The sequence below is a fragment of the Oryx dammah genome, unplaced genomic scaffold (assembly GCF_014754425.2).
Source record: "Oryx dammah isolate SB20612 unplaced genomic scaffold, SCBI_Odam_1.1 HiC_scaffold_6, whole genome shotgun sequence".
Lineage (NCBI taxonomy): Eukaryota > Metazoa > Chordata > Mammalia > Artiodactyla > Bovidae > Oryx > Oryx dammah.
In genome coordinates, this window is record NW_024070190.1 from 19,064,756 (window position 1) to 19,083,891 (window position 19,136).

General features: G+C 37.6%; 1 protein-coding gene across 2 annotated transcripts in view; it reads left to right on the forward strand.

Annotated features, from left to right (window-relative positions):
- Positions 1–19,136, forward strand: part of WAPL (WAPL cohesin release factor) — a 77,305-nt gene that overhangs the window by 37,177 nt on the left and 20,992 nt on the right. For both annotated transcript variants that reach the window (XM_040242176.1, XM_040242177.1), the window contains exon 5: positions 18,012–18,107. In XM_040242176.1, the coding sequence (XP_040098110.1) occupies positions 18,012–18,107 (96 nt within the window). The remainder of the gene's footprint in view (positions 1–18,011; positions 18,108–19,136) is intronic.

Genomic DNA, 19,136 nt, shown 5'->3' on the forward strand with positions numbered 1-19,136 from the left:
TGTAAAGCATTTATAAATTCAGTGAAAAGAATAGATTTGTTTCATATATAAGAAATTATGATTCATGTTTTTGATGTTAAAAAAGACAAGCTCAGTTCTTCAAGGAGTTTCTATGTAGGTTACCCCCCAGATCTCCAGAGAAAAAGGAAAGGAAGGGGTCACTAGGTAGTGGGTGTAGAAAGTGTTCTCAGCAGTTGCTCCATTTCTCCATTATAAGAGGAATACCCCCTGGTATTCACTGGTAGGACTGATAGGTCAGTGAGAGTATCTGGGTCTTCTCTAATCTCATTAAAGGCATTAATGACCTTCTTTCTGAGTGGTGGAAAGGTGGCCCACATCTTGCAGTGGCAAGTTTTTCTTCTTACCTATCCAGGCTTTCTTGGCTGTTTTGGATTGAGTAAATCTTTGTTATGGAGGGTAGCCCTGTACATTGGGGAATATTTAGCAACATTTCTGGCCTCTGTCCAACAGATGGCTGGTCCCATTCCTCCCCTACCCCCATGCCCCTGTTTTCAACCAAAAATGTCTTGGACACTACTAAATGTCCTGTGGGGTTCAGATGGGCCCCCTGTCATGTATGGCTTGAGAATAAGTTGCAGACTTAATGCTGATTACTCCCAAATATTGGGTTCAGTTCAGTTTAGTCGCTCAGTTGTGTCTGACTCTTTGCGACCCCATGGACTGCAGCATGCCAGGCTTCCCTGTCAATCACCAACTCCCGGAGCTTGCTCAAACTCATGTCCATTGAGTTGGTGATGCCATCCAACCATCTCATCCTCTGTAGTCCCCTTCTCCTCCTGCCTTCTATTTTTTCCCAGCATCAGGTATTGCGTTGGCCAACACAGTATCTTAGTTTATAGAAATGAGAGTACTTTACTCCACATTGTAGGCAGATGCTTTGCCGTCTGAGCTACCAGGGAAGCCCCATAGCTATAGTATACCCATCAAAACCATGTAGTTAATAACACAGTGTAATCCACATATCCTGTTCAGTTTTCTCAATTGCCTGAATAATGGCCTTTATAGCAGAACAAATCCCACCCCTCCCCAATCTCCCATGATCCAATCCTGCATCGTATGTTGTATTTAGTTGTCACAAATCTCCATCCTCCTTCAGTCTGGAATATCTGTGTCTTTCCTAGTCTTCCCATGGCTTCGACATTTTTGAAGAGTTAAGATCAGTTGAATGTCCCTCAGTTTGTGCTTATCTGATGTTTTCTTGTGGTTCAGTTCAGTTCAGTCGCTCAGCCGTGTCCAACTCTGTGACCCCATGAATCGCAGCACGCCAGGCCTCCCTGTCCATCACCAACTCCTGGAGTTCACCCAAACTCATGTGCATTGAGTCGGTGATGCCATCCAGCCATCTCATCCTCTGTTGCCCCCTTCTCCTGACCCCAATACCTCCCAGCATCAGGGTCCTTTCCAATGAGTCAACTCTTCACATTAGGTGGCCAAAATATTGGAGTTTCAGCCTCAGCAATCAGTCCTTCCAGTGAACACCCAGGACTGATCTCCTCTATAATGGACTGGTTGGATCTCCTGGCAGTCCAGGGGACTCGTAAGAGTCTTCTTAGGTTATGTGTGTTTGGTGGAAATACCTCTGTTTTTACTGCATCATACCAGGTAGCACACAATGTCAGTCTGTGTCATAACTATGTATGTTAACTATCCCCTGAAGTCTGTCCGGTTCTTCAGCTCTTTATCAAGCTTTTACCCACTAGTTTTTTTTTTTTTAATTTAATTTATTTTGGTTGTGCTGGTCGTTCCTGTGTGAGCCCTTCTCGAGTTGGGGTGAGCGGGGGCGCGCGTCCTTGCAGTGCCTAGGCTTCCCAGTGCGGTGGTTTCTCTTATGCTGAGCGTGCACTCCCAGCCGCCTGGGCTTCAGTGGTGGCAGCATGTGGGCGCAGAGCACAGGCTCAGTGGCCGTGGCCCGTGCGCTTAGCTGCTCTTCAGCATGTGGTGTCTTCCTGGGTCAGGGATCAAGCGAGTGTCTCTCGAATTGGTGGGCGGATTCTTTACCACTGAGTCCCCAGGGAAACCCTGCCTACTAGCTTTAGCATTGCGTTTTTCATGAATCAGTCTTTACTCTGATTGTTGTTGAGTGTTTTTTGTTTGTTTGTTTTAATTGTATTGTTCCTTCCATAGTTGTTGTTAGTTGGCCTTCTACTGTAAGGTAGATTTGTTTTCCCCTCTCGCTCATGTATATAAAGAATTATGTGTATTTATATATTCTTATATATATATTATGTATTCATTATTACATATTCATTTATATATTAATTTCTTTATGTCAGTATGAACATGGATTTCTGTTTTATTCAGTCATTTGTTACTGCTATTTATTTAAATAGTAGGACTATCATTATTTCAGTACTCAGGTTTCTTAGATTTGGCCGGTGGGTGTTTTTTCAGACTGGCTTTTAACACGATCCACCATTTTGCATTTCCTTACTAACGACACACTAAGATGTTCAGGGCTTGTGGTGCACGTTCCCAGACCTGGAATTAGCTATTTCTCCAGAGACCCCCGTTTTCTTAGTGGAGAATGATCTTTAAAAATAAAATCTGGTCCCAAGGTATGGACATTTCTTCTGGGGTGTCTTTGCTTCTAGGCCTACTTTGAGTCAGCAGAGCAAGGAAACATGTGAATATATGCATTTTCTTCCTCTCTCTCACCCCTAGCACCCACCACACAGACACATATTTATTTCCTATCTGTGTATTTTTAGAAACATCAGTTCACACTGCTGCTGCTGCTGCTGCTAAGTCACTTCAGTCGTGACCGACTCTGTGCGACCCCATAGACAGCAGCCCACCAGGCTCCCCTGTCCCTGGGATTCTCCATGCAAGAACACTGGAGTGGGTTGCCATTTCCTTCTCTAACGCATGAAAGTGAAAGTGAAGTTGCTCAGTTGTGCCCGACTCTTAGCGACCCCATGGACTGCAGCCTACCAGGCTCCTCCGTCCGTGGGATTTTCCAGGCAAGAGTACTGGAGTGGGGTGCCATTGCCTTCTCCGTCAGTTCACACTAGATACCTCCAATTCTAGTTCAACACCATGTTTTAGTCTAGCCTTCCCGCTTTCCACATATTACTTCTCTTTTCCAGCATCGAGGAATCTGATTCCCAGTATCCTTAATAATGTCCTTTTGTGTATAGCCAGTTTCCTGCCCACACAGGCCAGCTCCTCAACTTCAGTGCCGCTAGCTGAGGTCCCACTTTCGTCTTCCTATCTTCCCATGTTGGAAAACACTAACTTTCTGTGAGCTTGCTGGCAGCGAGAATTTTCCCCAGCCTCACCAGGAATGTAAAGCAGGGTTGTTTATAACAGAATTGAGGGCTGGCTGGGTGAAAAATGTGTCAGAAAGATGAGGAAGGTAAAGAAAATTTCTGGTAAGAACATATTTAAAATGATTATTCAGAAAAGTTGTCACTTGGAAGGCAGAAAAAGTAAAGACATGGTTTGAGGGATTAGGTTGAAATAAACCTGGTTTTAACTACCTAGTCTTTCTGTGTATGGTTTTATTTGATCATTTGGTAATTTAAATTTTTGTTTTCCAGTGCTATCCTATTCTGATCACTGGCTGTAACCAGTTTCCCTGAATTCCATTATTTGTTATTGCCATATATGTGCTGAGAAACTTAGATCATTTCTTTTGTTTGATTTTGATACCTTTCCATTCAGCTGTTGCCAGTTTGCTCTCTTCCTAAGGGATTATCCATATAATCATCCCAACTAACCTTCTGTGCTTATATTTTACCTTGGGCTTTGGCTGTCTTATTTTGCCAGTTAAGATTATTGCTGGGTCATTGATGAAACTAACCATAATGTCAGTCTAGTTTCAGTTCTCAAATATTTATACCTTCACTTTCATCATTTCCCTGTGGTTTTATGCTGGGCCCATCTGGTAGTGTCTTTTGTTTGACTCTTAAAGGAACATTTTGGACTTTATTTTTTTTTCTTCCCTTCTGTTTTTCAATATGACATAGGATAGTAGGTTTTTGGGTAAGTAAATTAACACTTGATTATCAGCTTGGTAATAAACTTAGCTGTGTTTGAAAGTTAAAATTGTGTAAAGCTGCGGTTTTAAAGTGTAGTTTTTATAATTTTGTAAACTCATTTTTTGTTTTGTTTTATAAAATGAGTTTATGTAGGTTGTCAATCAGTTTAAAACTAGAATCTTAAAGTTGAAGTGATTTTTAAAGGACACCTCTCACTCAAGAACAGATGTTCATTTAGAGTATCCTTCTCTAACAGAATTCTGATGAAGCAGCTTATTTTTCTTCACATTGTTGGTTACCTTTGTTCTGTGTCTGGGGATTCATTGACCATCCCAGGATTCAATTATCAAAACAGTATGAGATTTACTATATTTGGGCTTCCCCTGGTGGCTCAGAGGTTAAAGTGTCTGCCTCCAATGCGAGAGACCGGGTTTGATCCCTGGGTCAGGAAGATCCCCTGGAGAAGGAAATGGTAACCCACTCCATTTCTCTTGGCTGGAGAATCCCATGGACGGAGAAGCCTGGTAGAAGTCCACCGGGTCGCAAAGAGTCGGACACGGCTGAGCGACTTCACTTCATGAACTAGAAACCTGGGACATAGATGGGAAGCCTGAAAAAGAGACACTAGCCGTTGGTCTGCTGATGAGAGGGTTGTTGGCCAGAGCATAAGAATAAAAAAGCCGCTGTTCCCAGGTCGGTGAGTCAAAGAACTGTTGAAGTTGAGTGTGTTCTGGTTGAACCTGAGTATGGAAGAGGGTCAGCTTTAGTTTGCTTTTCTTTGTCACTGTTTTAATTCAGCACATAACTACATGCATTTCACAGTGCTAGGTATTGGGGGTATGGAAAGGAGAAAGGTAAATGTCTTAGTGAGGTATTAATAGAATGTTTTTCCCCATGGAAACTTTTGAGTAGTCTTAATATTTCATATTTATTCCAAAGCAAGCATATCTCTCTTCCTTTTATATAGGTAGTATTTAACTTAAACATTAAACCAGGTACTTAAATCGTTGATCTACATTCTATAAAGATGTAGGAAAATGTAAGTTATTTTCTCTATGTGATCTAATTCTGGTGTTTTCTTTCCTTTAATGTTTTATTCTGGGAGGATTTTAATAAGGCATAAAAGTACCATTAATCTTTTTGTTTTCTTTAGTTCTAGTTCCTTTAAAATTGGAAAATTCAAAATATTTCACTGTGGCTTATTTCCCAGAAAATGAAGTTCAAATTGAGAAAATGTAGCCATGAGTTAATCAAGAGCATGGGAATTCTGACATACATTTGACACTTAAACATACACACAGAGAGAGAATGTGTATTTTAGGGTGTTTATAGTTTGGAATTTGGTTTTCCAATTTGTAATACATTTTATTTAGAGTTCATTGGGCTTCTGACGTCTAGAAGACTTTTTGCTGAAATTATTGATACTCCTATGACTTCATACTAATGATGACCATAAATTACCATCAGATGTGTAATACTGGGAGTTTTTTGAGGATGGTGACCATATATTTTTTTTTCCCCAGCGTTAAGTTCCTAGTGTCTGAGCTACAGAAAGTGTTCATAAATGTTTATTTCTAAGATTTTGGAAGTATCTTTCTGCAAAGAATGTGTATAGTGAAGTGAAGTGAAAGTTGCTTAGTTGTGACTGACTCTTTGTGACCCCATGGACTATACAGTCCAAATTCTCCAGGCCGGAACACTGGAGTGGGTAGCCTATCCCTTCTTCAGGGGATCTTCCCAACCCAGGGATCGAACCCAGGTCTCCTGCACTGCATGCGGTTTCTTGACCAGCTGAGCCACCAGGGAAGCCCAAGAATACTGGAGTGAGGAGCCTATCCCTTCTCCAGGAGATCTTCCCGACCCAGGAATCGAACCGGGGTCTCCTGAATTGCAGACGGATTCTTTACCAACTGAGCTATCAGGGAAGCCAAAGAATGTGTATAGTACTAAATATTTGCTTTTTTATATTTGACAATTGGTCAACATCAAATTTGGGGAAATTTTAGCCAATATTCTTCTAATAGTTTTTGGCGCTTTCCCCCGCTCTGGGGACTGGTCTTTGAATCAGCCTAAAATCAGCAGAGATAGCCTGAAGTCTAACAGAATCAGGCTTATTGACTTATTACAATAAAGGATACTGCACAGCAGAGACACTCATGGGGAATCTTACCAAAGAAAAGTTTTTATAGGATTTTGGGGGAACTGGGGAATTTAGGTGAAATTTAAATGAAAATTGAGCAGTTCAGGGCAAAGTGGTGCTATCTGTGAAGGGAGTTAATTTTTCCCTTCTCATTTATTTGTTGGGCTTGGTGAAACTTTTCCCAGTGTGTGCTGCCCTTCTGTCCATCTTTTTAAAATTTTTCAGTCTTGGTTTCATTTGGCTAGATAGTTTAGTTTTCTCTTGACCATTTTCAGGTTCTTCAACAGTGTCTGTGTGTGTTAGTCGCCAAGTTGTGTCCGACTCTTTGTGAATCCATGGACTGTAACCCACCAGGCTCCTCCGTCCATGGAATTCTCCAGGCAAGAATACTGGAGTGGGTTGCCATGCCCTTCTCCAGGGGATGCTCCCAACCCAGGGATTGAACCCAGGTCTCCCTCATTACAGGCAGATTCTTTACCGTTTGAGCTACCTGCTGCCTAGTCAGCTATTAATCCCAATTATTAGTAATTTTCTTTGCTGAAAGTTTAGTTTGGGTCTATTTTATATCTTCCTTTTCTACTTAACATAATTGTTTCCCTTACCTTTTTACCTATGTGGATATGGTTACAGTTATTTTCAATATCTTCTGTCACCTAATTCTGTCATCTGTATTTTTTTAGATCTGTTTTTATAGTGTACAGAGGTGAATTTGGTAGAACCAGGTTGAAAAATAACCAGGAGGAAATTGTGCTAAGAAAAAGTGTAGATGTGTTAGTCACTCAGTTGTGTCCAACTCTTTGTGACCCCATGGACTACACCCTCCAGGCTCCTCTGTCCATGGGATGTTCCAGGCAAGAATACTGGAGTGTGGGTAGCCATTCCCTTCTCCAGGGATCTTCCCAACCCAGGGATCGAACCAAGTCTCCTGTGTTGCAGGCAGATTCTTTACTGTCTGAGCCACCAGGGAAGGCCTAAAGATGAGATAAGTTGAAGCCAGAATTCAAGCCTTTTGGTCTTCATGGATTTCCTAGGGGCCTACCACAAATACCACTGTGAGCTTCTTAGAAGCCAGGGCAAAGAAGATTGTCAGTGGCCCATTGGCTTTTTAGGGAAAAATCATTAAAAATAGAAGACTCTTACTAACTTTGGGTAAGGTATAGGTTATGTTCTCATCTTTTTTCTGTGCTTCAACTGAGAAGTATTGCTGTTGAGCTTTAATTTATTATGATGGACTGTTTAACATTTTATTTAAGAACATAAATAAAGGATAACTTTATTCCTTCGCATTTTGTAGCAATTGCCTATATTAAAGTTGAATTATTCTTTTTATTACTCTTTGATTTCTTTCTTTTACTTGTCTGAATTTGATTTAGTTGTTTCATGGACATTAAATATTAACTGATGGAATGATGATTTATATCTTTTCTATTTTACAAGTTTTCTGAGGGAATTTTAAAAAGTTTTTAAATATTTTTATTTGGAAATAATTTTTAAAATAGTTTATATTTGGAAATTATTTTAAAATTACAGAAGAGTCACAAAAGTAATATAGTACAATGAACATTCCTTACCCTGATTGTCTTAATATTTGCTTTTTCATTTGTTCTGAATATTTAAGGGTGAGTTTGTGTATGTACATATGTATCATTAGCCCTTTACTCCTAAATGCAGTGTGTATTTTCTAGTTAATGTCCACATCATCTTTGGTCAGTTTACATTGTCCCAGTATTTTTGCCTTATCTGCTGCGCCAGTTTTGCCAGTTGACACAGTAATGTGCTTTGTAGCGTTTTCCCCTCCCTGGTACAGGATCCAGTCTAGAGTGAGTATTTTGTTTAGCTCTTTAGCTGTGTCTTTAGTCTCTTTTAACTATAGGAACATTTCTATAGTCTGTTTTTTATGACACTGACATTCCCCCGATCCTCCCTTTAAAAAACAGCTTCTCATTTTGGTCTAATCTGAAGTTTGCTCATGATTAGATTCAGGTTATTCATTCTAGACTGAAATACTGTGTAAGTAATGATATATTCTGTTCAGTGTGCCACCTCTGGATGGATGTTAATTATAATCACCCAGTTAAAGGGGTAGGCCCTTATATAATTGCTGTATAATTATTTTCTTCCTCTTGTAACTAAAATGCAGTCTTTGAAGAGACTGTTCAACTACTTTGTTCTTCATACTCTTCTATTTAATATGCATGCTGATATTTCTGATACTTTCTGATTCAGTGTTTAACTGTGCTGCTTGCAAAATAATCATTTAGTCAGTTCTCAGCACTGCTGTAAGCATCAACCCACCCCTCTCCCCATTTGTTTTATTTACTTATCCATTTGGTTGTTTTATTTCTGTCATTTTGGACTCATGAATCACTACCTTTTTTATAAAAAAAAGGCTCATAATTCATTATTTGTTTTATAAGTACATTTGTCCTGATGAAGCGAGTGTGGCTCTTCTATCACTGTGACATACCCCATCATTCTGTGGGCGCTTTCTGGTGTAACACAGTGTTTGAGTTTCATCTCATATGTGCTCTGCTCCAGCCCTGGAATCAGGCCCATTCTGTGAGGAGTTCTGTTCCCTTTAGTGAGGAGCAGAGACCAAGATTGGTACAGTAGACATGGTCTTCACTTCTTGGCCCTTTTTGAAGATGGAGATAGGAAATATGCAGCTAAACACATATAGATTCCAGCATAGGTATGCACATGCATACAGATTTCCTGCACATATCTGTTCTAGAAATCATGAGTTCACACTAACTTCAATATTAGCCCGTACCTACAGGGTTCTCTTCTCTGGTCTTGTCTTTACTCCCAACAGTATCAACACTTTTACTCAAACCTGTAATAGGTCTAAAAGAGTTACAGAGTTGCTTTGTCCATTCCACTGCAATAAATAACTCTACTAATGTGTTTAGGATTTATTTGTAATCCTGCACTTGTCCTACCCTACATTCCCTGTCTTGAGGTGTAAAGATAAATACTGTGCTCAGAAGTTAGTGAGGTTAGCTCTGTCTGCCCGTCTCTTGGGCTCTGTCTTCCCTTCTTTGTATTTGCTGTTCATTGAATGGTGAGTAGGTTGGTTTGTTCTGGTTTGCTTTCACTTTGAGGTTTTTTTCTCCCTTTTATTTGTATTTATTTATTTGACTGATTATGCACAACATTAACATGCTTCCAAAAGTCAGTACTGAACGCATGTACACCTGTGGTGGATTCATGTCAATCTATGCCAAAACCAATACAGAATTGTAAAGTAAAAATTAAAAATAAATAAATAAATAAATTAAAAAAAAAAAACAACCAAAAGTCAGTACTGTACAGAAAGGTAAATTCAGTGAAGGGTCACTTTGTTGAGCAGTGTTCTATCCCATCACCCACCCCTGGTCAGGAACTGTTAATTGTTCTCTGCTTTATCCTGTCTCTCTTTCTTTGTATAAAAACAAGCATAAATTTTCTTATTTCTCCCCTTTCTTATATAGTAAAAGGTAGCATCTATATGTGTACTTTTGCACTTAGCTTTCTTTTAAAATTTTTTAGTAGTAATTCTTAGAAATCGCACCATGTAAGTTCATAGAGCTTGTCCTCAGAGTATATATATTAACAAGTTTTTTAAAAGAAAAGTCGACTTTAGATCATGTTTTTTCCTTGCTCTATTCTTGCAGATGTTCTTTATATCCTTCAGATTGTTTCTTTTTAAGATTATATGTGTGTAGGATACATGTACACAAGTCTGGTGTTGGCAAAAGTTTATGTATTTATCAGATTCCTACCATTATTTATTCCTAAGTAATTTCAGTAGCATTTGACTCAGCAAATGTAAAAGAAATCTCAAATTAGTTCTCAGTAGCTAGCTTATTTTTCTTTGGCTTATCAGTCCTTGGCTGTTTATCTCTGGACTGTTTTCAAGTTGCTATATTGTCAGGGACCCATCTTCCTCTGTTGTGGTGTTCTACCATCTCTGTAGAGTATTGAAGAATATGAATAGTGAGAATGGGAAGGGGAGGCAGTCAGCATGCCTCGAAGGCCAGGATCCAGAAGGTGTCCTGCACTTCTGTTCATGTGCCATTGACTAGAACCTGGTCATATGCCCACGCATGTAGCAAGAGATGTTGGAAAATCAGGGCAAGCATGTGTCCAGGTCAGTGAAGGGGAGGTTGAATATTCTCTATCTAGCCGTATTTCAAGATATTTTCAGCTTCTTTTTTTGTGTTTCTAAATTGGATAAGTCATCTCCCTAATACAACTGGTTCATTCTATATTTCGTGATAGTTTTACTTGTAAAGCTGATGCTTATTTCAGCTGATTTTTCTTTTTTTTTTTTTTTAAACCCTGGCTCATCCTAGTATCTTTTTATTTTAATAATTGTTGAGCTGCAGGCTTAATAGTAGTAGTTTTCAGAGTGTCAAATATTTTATTTTATGCTTTGTTATTTGGACTTTTTAGAGCTTATGCTCAGGTTATGCTGTTTCAGGGTGATATTCTGATGTGCAAGTACCTGTTTTTATAAAGTTTTACTAAAATTTTTAGAGCTTATGCTCAAATTATGATATTTTAAGATGATATTTTGATGTGGCAATATCTGTTATAAAATTTTACAACATTGTTACAAATACTTTGAAGTTAAAACAACTGAGTAGCAGATAAATTGTTCTTGTGGATAGGAGTTGACAATTTATTCATAAAAATAACTGTCTCTTGAAAGTTTTATCTGTAGGGTTTAATTGAATCAGGAAGTTTTCACCTCTACTCATGCCATGTATGTGTGGGTTATACCTTTGCTTAGTGCACTGTCTTAACACTTCTGATTGTCTAGTTCTTAGCAGTAGAGACATTCTTGGTTTTAGTTTAGGGATGGGTGCAGTTTTTCCTCAAATTATGCCCTGAATATCTAAACAAATTAGGAAGTTTTATTTTAAGTCTGTTTCGATCATAGTTTAAGACAATCTGAGATTATATCATTATGCTTAAAATAAAGTTCTAAAGAGCCAAAAGGTACCTTAATCTTTGTGAAACTTTCTTCCTCAAACACTCTCTGCCTCTACTGCCCATCTTAAACAAAAAGAAACCTTAAGAATTAATAAAAAGTCAAATCCGGATGCATGTTCTCCCCTTGAATTGTCACTAGAGAGCGATGCATGCACCGTTGTGCTCTGCGGCACTTTGCTTTTTCAGAAACCCTTCAGTCAAGGCTCGTGCTGGTAGACTCACTGGTGAGAGTGCAGCTGTGTCATGATATCCTTGTGTGGGGGAGGCTGCATGAACTCAAATCCGCTTCCTGTATTTGTCCTCAGTTAGTACACAGTACTCTTCAAAACTCAGAAATAGGTTTGGTACTGCTAAAAAGTTCACATGGCTTAAAAGCAGTTATTTCAATTTTTTTCCCCCTTTGAGAGCCAGCTCAATAAAGAATACCATAATATTGTTATTTCTTATTAGCTTTTCATGAAATAACTCTTCTTACCTCTAATTGTGATTCAACAAGCCAATCTGTTAACCATAGCCTTGCATTATAATTGTAAAAACCAATTTTTGTCCATTGTTTTTGTAGAAATTGAATTTTCTCTCGTAGATAAATGTGCCATGTGTCTGTCACTGGCGTATTTTTTCCTTAGCTGTAACACAGTGTTAACATTTGAGGTTCTTCTTATATGTCATGCCCCTGGAGAACTGAAACAAAGGAATGGTATGTTAGTATGTTTAAGATTACTAGGATTGAAATATGCTAAAATGATTCCAAATCTTTAGATGTTAGAATAGTCTTAAGAGCTTTTTACTTTTTTTTTTTGGTTTTTAAGTATTCTTTGGAGTAGATTTCAGAAGAAATGGAATCCATAAATAACTTTAACACTGAAAAGTTAAGGAATCTAGTTAATGTGACACATCTAGTTTTCAAACCAGAAAAACAATGAAGAAGATTTAAGTAAGCCTGGTAGTGCAGTCGAAAGGACTCAGTTACAATTCAGCTAGGTTGCTAAATGGTAAGAGAGATTTTTGTTTTCCACGGAAAGTCAATTGCTGTCTGGTATTTTTGTAGATATTGTGTGCAGTACAGTCTGTGACACGCATGGAGCTGCACGTGAAGTTGTTAGACTATTTGAAGTGATGTGAAGAGCTCAGAGTCAGTGTTGGTCTGTGTCTATTAACCACATGCATTTTTAAAAAAAATTTTAAATAGTAGGGTGTATCCTCAAATCCTCCTGCTCCCTGTAATAAACCCTATATTAACTTTGTAAAACTTTGAAATAATTAACAGTAGGGAACAACAGTTCTCATTGGATTCACTCAAAATTTTAGATTAGTCTTTAGCATTAAAATTGTAAAACCTTGTCAAAACTTTTAAAATAATAGTGTTTACTAAGCCACCTTATTCAACAGAGTAAACAAAATGTTCATGAGTGTATCTTTTGAATATAACTTGTGTATTTATTCTGTATACTGTATACATTTTAAGCTTCAAATGCTTTTCAAAGTTCTTTTTTTTTATTGTGATAAAAACTACAACATGAGGTCTACCTCATAGGAAATTGTTAAGTGTATAGTATTGTTAACTGTAAGCACAATATTGTACCATGGTTTTGTAGTAGCATTTCTTCATCTTGCCTGACTGAAACTTTATACCCATTGAATAGCAACTCCCCACTTTGGCCTCTGTCCAGCCCCTCCCAACCACCATTTCTATTTTTATGAGTTTGACTAGAATTCTTATAAGTGGAATCATGCAGTATTAAGTCTTTCTGTGACTGGCTTATTTCATTTAGGGTAATGTCCTGAAGGTTCATATTATAGCATATGATAGGATTTTTTTTTTAATGGCTGAATAATATTCTGTTGTATGGATATGTAACATTTTCTTTATTCTCTGTTGATGGATAGTTAGGTTATTTCTACCTTTTGGCCATTTTGAAAAATACTGCATTGAACATGGAAGTACAAGATTTCTTCGAGATCCTGTTCTTAATTGTTCTGAATAAATACTTCAAAGTGGGATTGCAGGATCATATTTGTTGTTCAGTTGCTCAGTCATGTCCGGCTCTTTGTGACCCCATGGACTGCAGCATGCCAGGCCTCCCTGTCTTTCACCATCTCCCAGAGTTTGCTCAGATTCATGTCCATTGAGTCGGTGATGCCATCCAGCCAACTCATCCTCTGTCCCCTTCTCCTCTTGCCCTCAGTCTTTCCCAGAATAAGGGTCCTTTCTAATGAGTCAGCTCTGTGCATCAGGTGGCTAAAGTATTGGAGCTTCAGCCTTAGCATCAGTCCTTTCAATGACTGTTCAGGGTTGAGTTCCTTTAGGCTTGACTGTTTTGATCTCCTTGCTGTCCAAGGGACTCACAGGAGTCTTCTCCAGCACCACAATTAGAAAGGATCAATTCTTCGGTGCTTAGAGTTCTATTCAAGTCTGTTGCCTGTTTTTCTTTTTCTTTTCTTTTGCTATTGACTTATAGGAGTTCCCTGTCTATTTGGGATAGTAATCTCTTATCAGACAAACGGTTTGAAGATTTTTCTTCTGTTCTGTAGGTTGCATTTTTCACTCTTGTTTTCTTTGCTGTGCAGCGGCTTCTCATGATGCACTCCTAGCTGTTCATGCTTGCTTTTGTTCCTTGTTCGTGGCAAGAAGTCATTGCTATAATCACCGTTAAGTATCCCCCACACACCCATGTTTTCTGGGAGTTTTAGCTTCAGGTCTTACTTTTAAGTTTTAAAAATATTTTTGTGTATGGTGTAAGATGAAGGTCAAGTTTAATTCTTTTGGATGTGGATATCTAGTTTTCCCAGCACCATTTGTTGGAGAGACTGTCCCCACTGGTGAAGATAATTTGACCATATATATGTGGATTTATTCCTGGGTGTTATATTCTGTACACTTGATCTATATATTTGTCTCTGCATCAGTACCCTACTCTTTTGATTACTGTAGTTTTGTAATGTTTTGAAATCAGCAAATGTGGGGCCTCTGGTCTTTTTGTTATTTCTCAAGATTGTTTGGCTATTCCGGGTCTTTAGAGATGCCATATAAGCTTTAAGTTTGGTCTGTTTCTGTAGAAATTACCGTTAGGATTTTGACAGGAATTCCATTGAAGTTGTAGATCACTTTGAATAGTATGGCCATTTTAACTACTAAGTCATCTAATCCATGAGCAAAGGGTGTTTTTCCATTTCTTTGTGTCTTTTAATTTCAGCGTTTTGTAGTCCTCGGTGCACACAGATCTTTTGCCTCTTTGGTTAAATTTATTCCTGAGCATTGTATTCTTTTTGCTGTGGTTGTGAATGGAATTTCCTTCCATCTCCTCTTCAGATGTCCTCTGTTGGTGTGTGTAAGTGCAGATGAGCCCTGTATCATGTTGCTGTTCAGTCACCAGTCGTGTCTGGCTCTGCAACTCCATGGACTGCAGCATGCCAGCCTCCTCTCTTTGTCCTCCACTATCTCCCAGAGTTTGCTCAAATACAACTTTATTGAATACATTTTTATTTGTTCTAATGGTTTTTTTTTTTTTGGTGACATCTTTATGGTTTTCTATATACAAGATTATGTCATTTGTGAACAGAGAAAAAGTTTTTTTATTTGGATGCCTTTTATTTATTTTTCTTGCCAAATTACTTTTGTTATATGTTCAGTATTGTGTTTAATCAGTGAGAGTGGACGTCCTTACCTTGTTACTGATCTCAGAGGAAAAGCTTTCATTTTTTTCACTATTGAGTATGATGTTAGCTGTGGGCCTTTTAAAATATGACCTCTGTTGAGATAATTTCCTTCAGTTTCTTTTGTTGAATATTTTTCATTAAAGAGAGTTGGATTTTGTTTAGTGGTTTTTCTGCACCATTTGAGATGATTATGTGATATTTGTCCTTTACCATAAAGGTGGTGTATCACATTGATTAGTTTACATGTGTTGAAACAACCTTGCATCCCAGGAATAAATCCTATATATAGTTAGGATGTATGATCCTTTTAATGTGCTGTTGAATTTAGTTTTCTAGTATTTTGTTGAGGATTTTTGCCTCTGTATTTATCAAGGATATTATTGAATTTTGAGATGAATTAGAACAGTCTATCCCAGTCTGCTTTTTATAATAATATTTGTTAACAGAGTATGTTTATGTCAGGTATCCCTTTTATTTCAGGCCTCTGTTAGGTGAGTAGATGTGTGTGTGTGTGTGTATATACACTCCAATTTTCTTATATAGATGCTGAACCCATACTCGCACATCATCACGTAATAGTTATTATCATTAGTACTATCAGTGATAATACTTGTATAGTACATACTGTTTCAGGCACTCTAATATGTGTTTTACATATATTCATTTAATCCTCACAACAACCCTTTTGCAGTAGATACTGTTCAGTTCAGTTCAGTTCAGTCGCTCAGTCGTGTCTGACTCTTTGCGACGCCATGAATTGCAGCACGCCAGGCCTCCCTGTCCATCACCAACTCCTGGAGTTCACCCAGATTCACGTCCATCGAGTCTGTGATGCCATCCAGCCATCTCATCTTCTGTCGTTCCCTTGTCCTCCTGCCCCCAATCCCTGCCAGCATCAGAGTCTTTTCCAGTGAGTCAGCTCTTCGCATGAGGTGGCCAAAGTACTGGAGTTTCAGCTTTAGCATCATTCCTTCCAAAGAACACCCAGGGCTGATCTCCTTCAGAATGGACTGGTTGGATCTCCTTGCAGTCCAAGGGACTCTCAAGAGTCTTCTCCAACACCATAGTTCAAAAGCATCCATTCTTCGTTGCTCAGCTTTCTTCACAGTCCAACTCTCACATCCATACGTGACCACTGGAAAAACCATAGCCTTGACTAGATACTGTTATGAATGCTATTTTATAGATGAGAAAAATATTTAGTAACGAGTAGTAGTAGAACTTACTATTTATCTGGAGTTTAATCCATACCATGTAGTTGCTATCTCTCCTTTGTAACTATTAGGTGTACTGCCACTTGCAGTTAACTAGAAGGGGGTCTGTTTCCTATATATCTATATTTTGCTATTAATTAAAAAGATTTTATTGGGAGTACAGTTGACTTACAGCACTGTGGTAGTTTCAGGTGTAGAGCAAAGTGAATCAGTTATGCCTATACATATATCCACTCTCTTTTAGACTCTTTTCCCACGTAGGCCGTTACAGAGTGTTGAGTAGGCTTGGCGGTGCTGTGCAGTAGGCGCTTACCCGCTGTCTGCTCTGTGTGTAGCGGTGTGCATGTCTTATAGGTGGGAGGCCCAGCCTCCAGGACCTGCTCACTTGAGAACACTGACTTCTGCTGTTTTGTTACTGGTGGAACCAGATAACCTTCATATTATCCAAAATATTCTTTCTTGAAATCAATGCTTTTTAAAAATAAGTGCTTCAGGTTTGAGGCATGTTTTCTTTTAAAAACTCTGTTATCTTCCCGGGCTTATGGCTGCGCTTTGGGTATTTGAGGTTGCTGAAATGAGGGATCTAACAACTAGCAGGCATGTGAATTATATAGATATTGAGAGAAAAATAGTAAGGAATAGAGGTTAAAAATTGATGTTGAGTCTGCTCTATGTCGTTGTGCCTCACAAGACCTGATCAAGTCATTGCATAAACTGCTTTAGTTTACTAATACTGCATTACTTTATGCTAATATATAAGAATACTAATGTGTTTGTATACACAGTACAAGTGAGACTTTCTGCTTTATGTAAGTTTCACAGTAGATTCCTTTTCACATTAAGATTTTCTAACAAAATTAGTATGTGAATTAGTTTAAACTCTGTCTTTTGAAAAACCAGTTCTTCTGGAGTTTACACAGTTGTTTTTGTCACAGCATGGTTATTTTGAAGGAGATATTTATATAAAATGATAACTTTGTATGATGCTCAATTCCAATAATGTTCCTTCTTTGAGGCTAGTAAGGGAAGATGGTTAATTTTTTATGTAGATTTTTTGGCCAGCCTTGATGTATGTTTTTTTTCTTGTACTCCTTTGGTTTTTATATGTAATACTGAAAATACAAAGATTATTAATTATACTCTTACAAAGAAAAAATCTCTAATGAGATTATTTGAAGTTTAAAAGACATAGTTTAACATAATTTTGTAAATGATGGAGAAAATGTTATTAGTCTGTTTAATCAGTTTCCTTTTGAAAATGAAGATTTGTTCCTTTTAATACAGATTTAATTCTCTGGATTTGATTATGCAGGCTCATAGTTATTTATACTCAGTTTTTAAATTCAAAGTGTTAAAGCTGAAAGGTCTTTTTCATAAAGTTTATAGTATATTGATTTGGCAGTAAACTAACTTGTAGCGGGGTGGGGTGATTTACATCTTTATCCTACCCAGTATGCATTTTTATACATTTTGCATGTATTTTAGTATGTAGTACTGAATTAGATTCCACTTTGGTATACATACCATATTTACCTTTATATAAAACCTGAAAACTTGAATAATGACACTCATCTGGAAACTCACCAGTTTCACCTAAATGAATAAGGACTTTTATCCTTTCTTGTAAGCTGCCTGATTTTCATTGTTGGAAGAATGTGGGGCATGAATCAGTAGTATGAGGAATAAAGAGTAGGTTGAATTAACTGTATTGATTAGTAAGTTAATATAAGCCAAACCAGAGGTTTAAATTTCTTTTCTTGGATGGTAGTCAGTTGCCCAGAACACTGATTGTTGATTTTGTGTCAAAATAGGACCGTGGCTCCATACCCGCCATTGGCATGGTAGGAGCATAATGGTGTATAAATCAGATATTGTGTATCTTGGCTTCCCAGTTGGTGCTAATGATAAAGAATCCAATTTATATAAATTATTCTTTGTGATTTTTAGTTTTAAAATGTGATAATCATATAAGGATGCAGAGTAAGATGGAAATAGTTGATATTTTTCTCTTTCCTGTAGTCTCCTACAAAAGCCGTATATAATGCTAGACATTGGAATCATCCAGACTCAGAAGAACTACCTGCGCCACCAGTAGTAAAACCTCAGAGTGTCACAGTAAGTGAACTGTACTTTTTAATTTCATGTTTGTATGAAGAATATTAAGCAGTTGCTATCTTCATTCATAATTTGAAAGTCTCTAGCTTTTCTGTTTAATAGTTTTATTTTTAACTTTTTCACCAAAATTTAGTGATTTTAGTTTAATTCACTGGAAAAGTAATGATTGTGGGCAGGACAACAGAAATTCTAGTGTTACTAGGTTATGAATGAAAGCCTTAAAAATACTGGACAATTCTTGATCCACATTTTATGGAATTTTTAAATGATTGAGAGCTATATCAGTATATCTTACACTGATCTTAAAGTGGCTTTGAGTGATTAATTTGTTTTTTAGAGCAGAACTTTTTTCTTGCATTATAGTAATAACCTTTCAGTTCAAAACACATTTGAAAAAGATTTTTAGCAAATTATTTGCTCCAGAATAACTGATAGGATCATACATTAATAACTTACAGATTAATAGTGACACCTCAGTCATATGGAGCTATCAAAGAATGAATTCTTTATAGACAATAAAAAATAGGAATAGAGATCATCCTAAAATGTACAGTTCTCTGTCTTCTGGATATATTAACTAAGCTCCTTTTACTAGTATTAAACCATTATTGTGCATATTAGGTATTATTGTGCATGCTTTTATGGCTGATTTTTTCCTACCATGAACTATGGACTCCTGTACTTTAAAAGTCCTTTTGTCTGTCTGTTGTCGTTTTCCTCTTCCTGTCTATCCTGCGTCCTTTGTCAGTGCTATTTATGTATGTCATTTTGGTTCTTTATTCCTTCTAATGATTCTGGAGATGGATAACTAATTGTATGAAATGTTAGGTTGAAAAGACCAGAATAAGTTCCTGAGTGGTTCTTTTGTGAGTAAAACACATATAAGTCTTACCTTATAGTGCATGGAATTTTTGAAGTATCCCTTATGACCTTTCAGAGGCCTCCCCCTACCTTTGAGGGGGAGAATTGGGGTTTTATTACTCTCAAGCTAAATTTACCAAGTAGATGAGATATTACTATTTTTACATA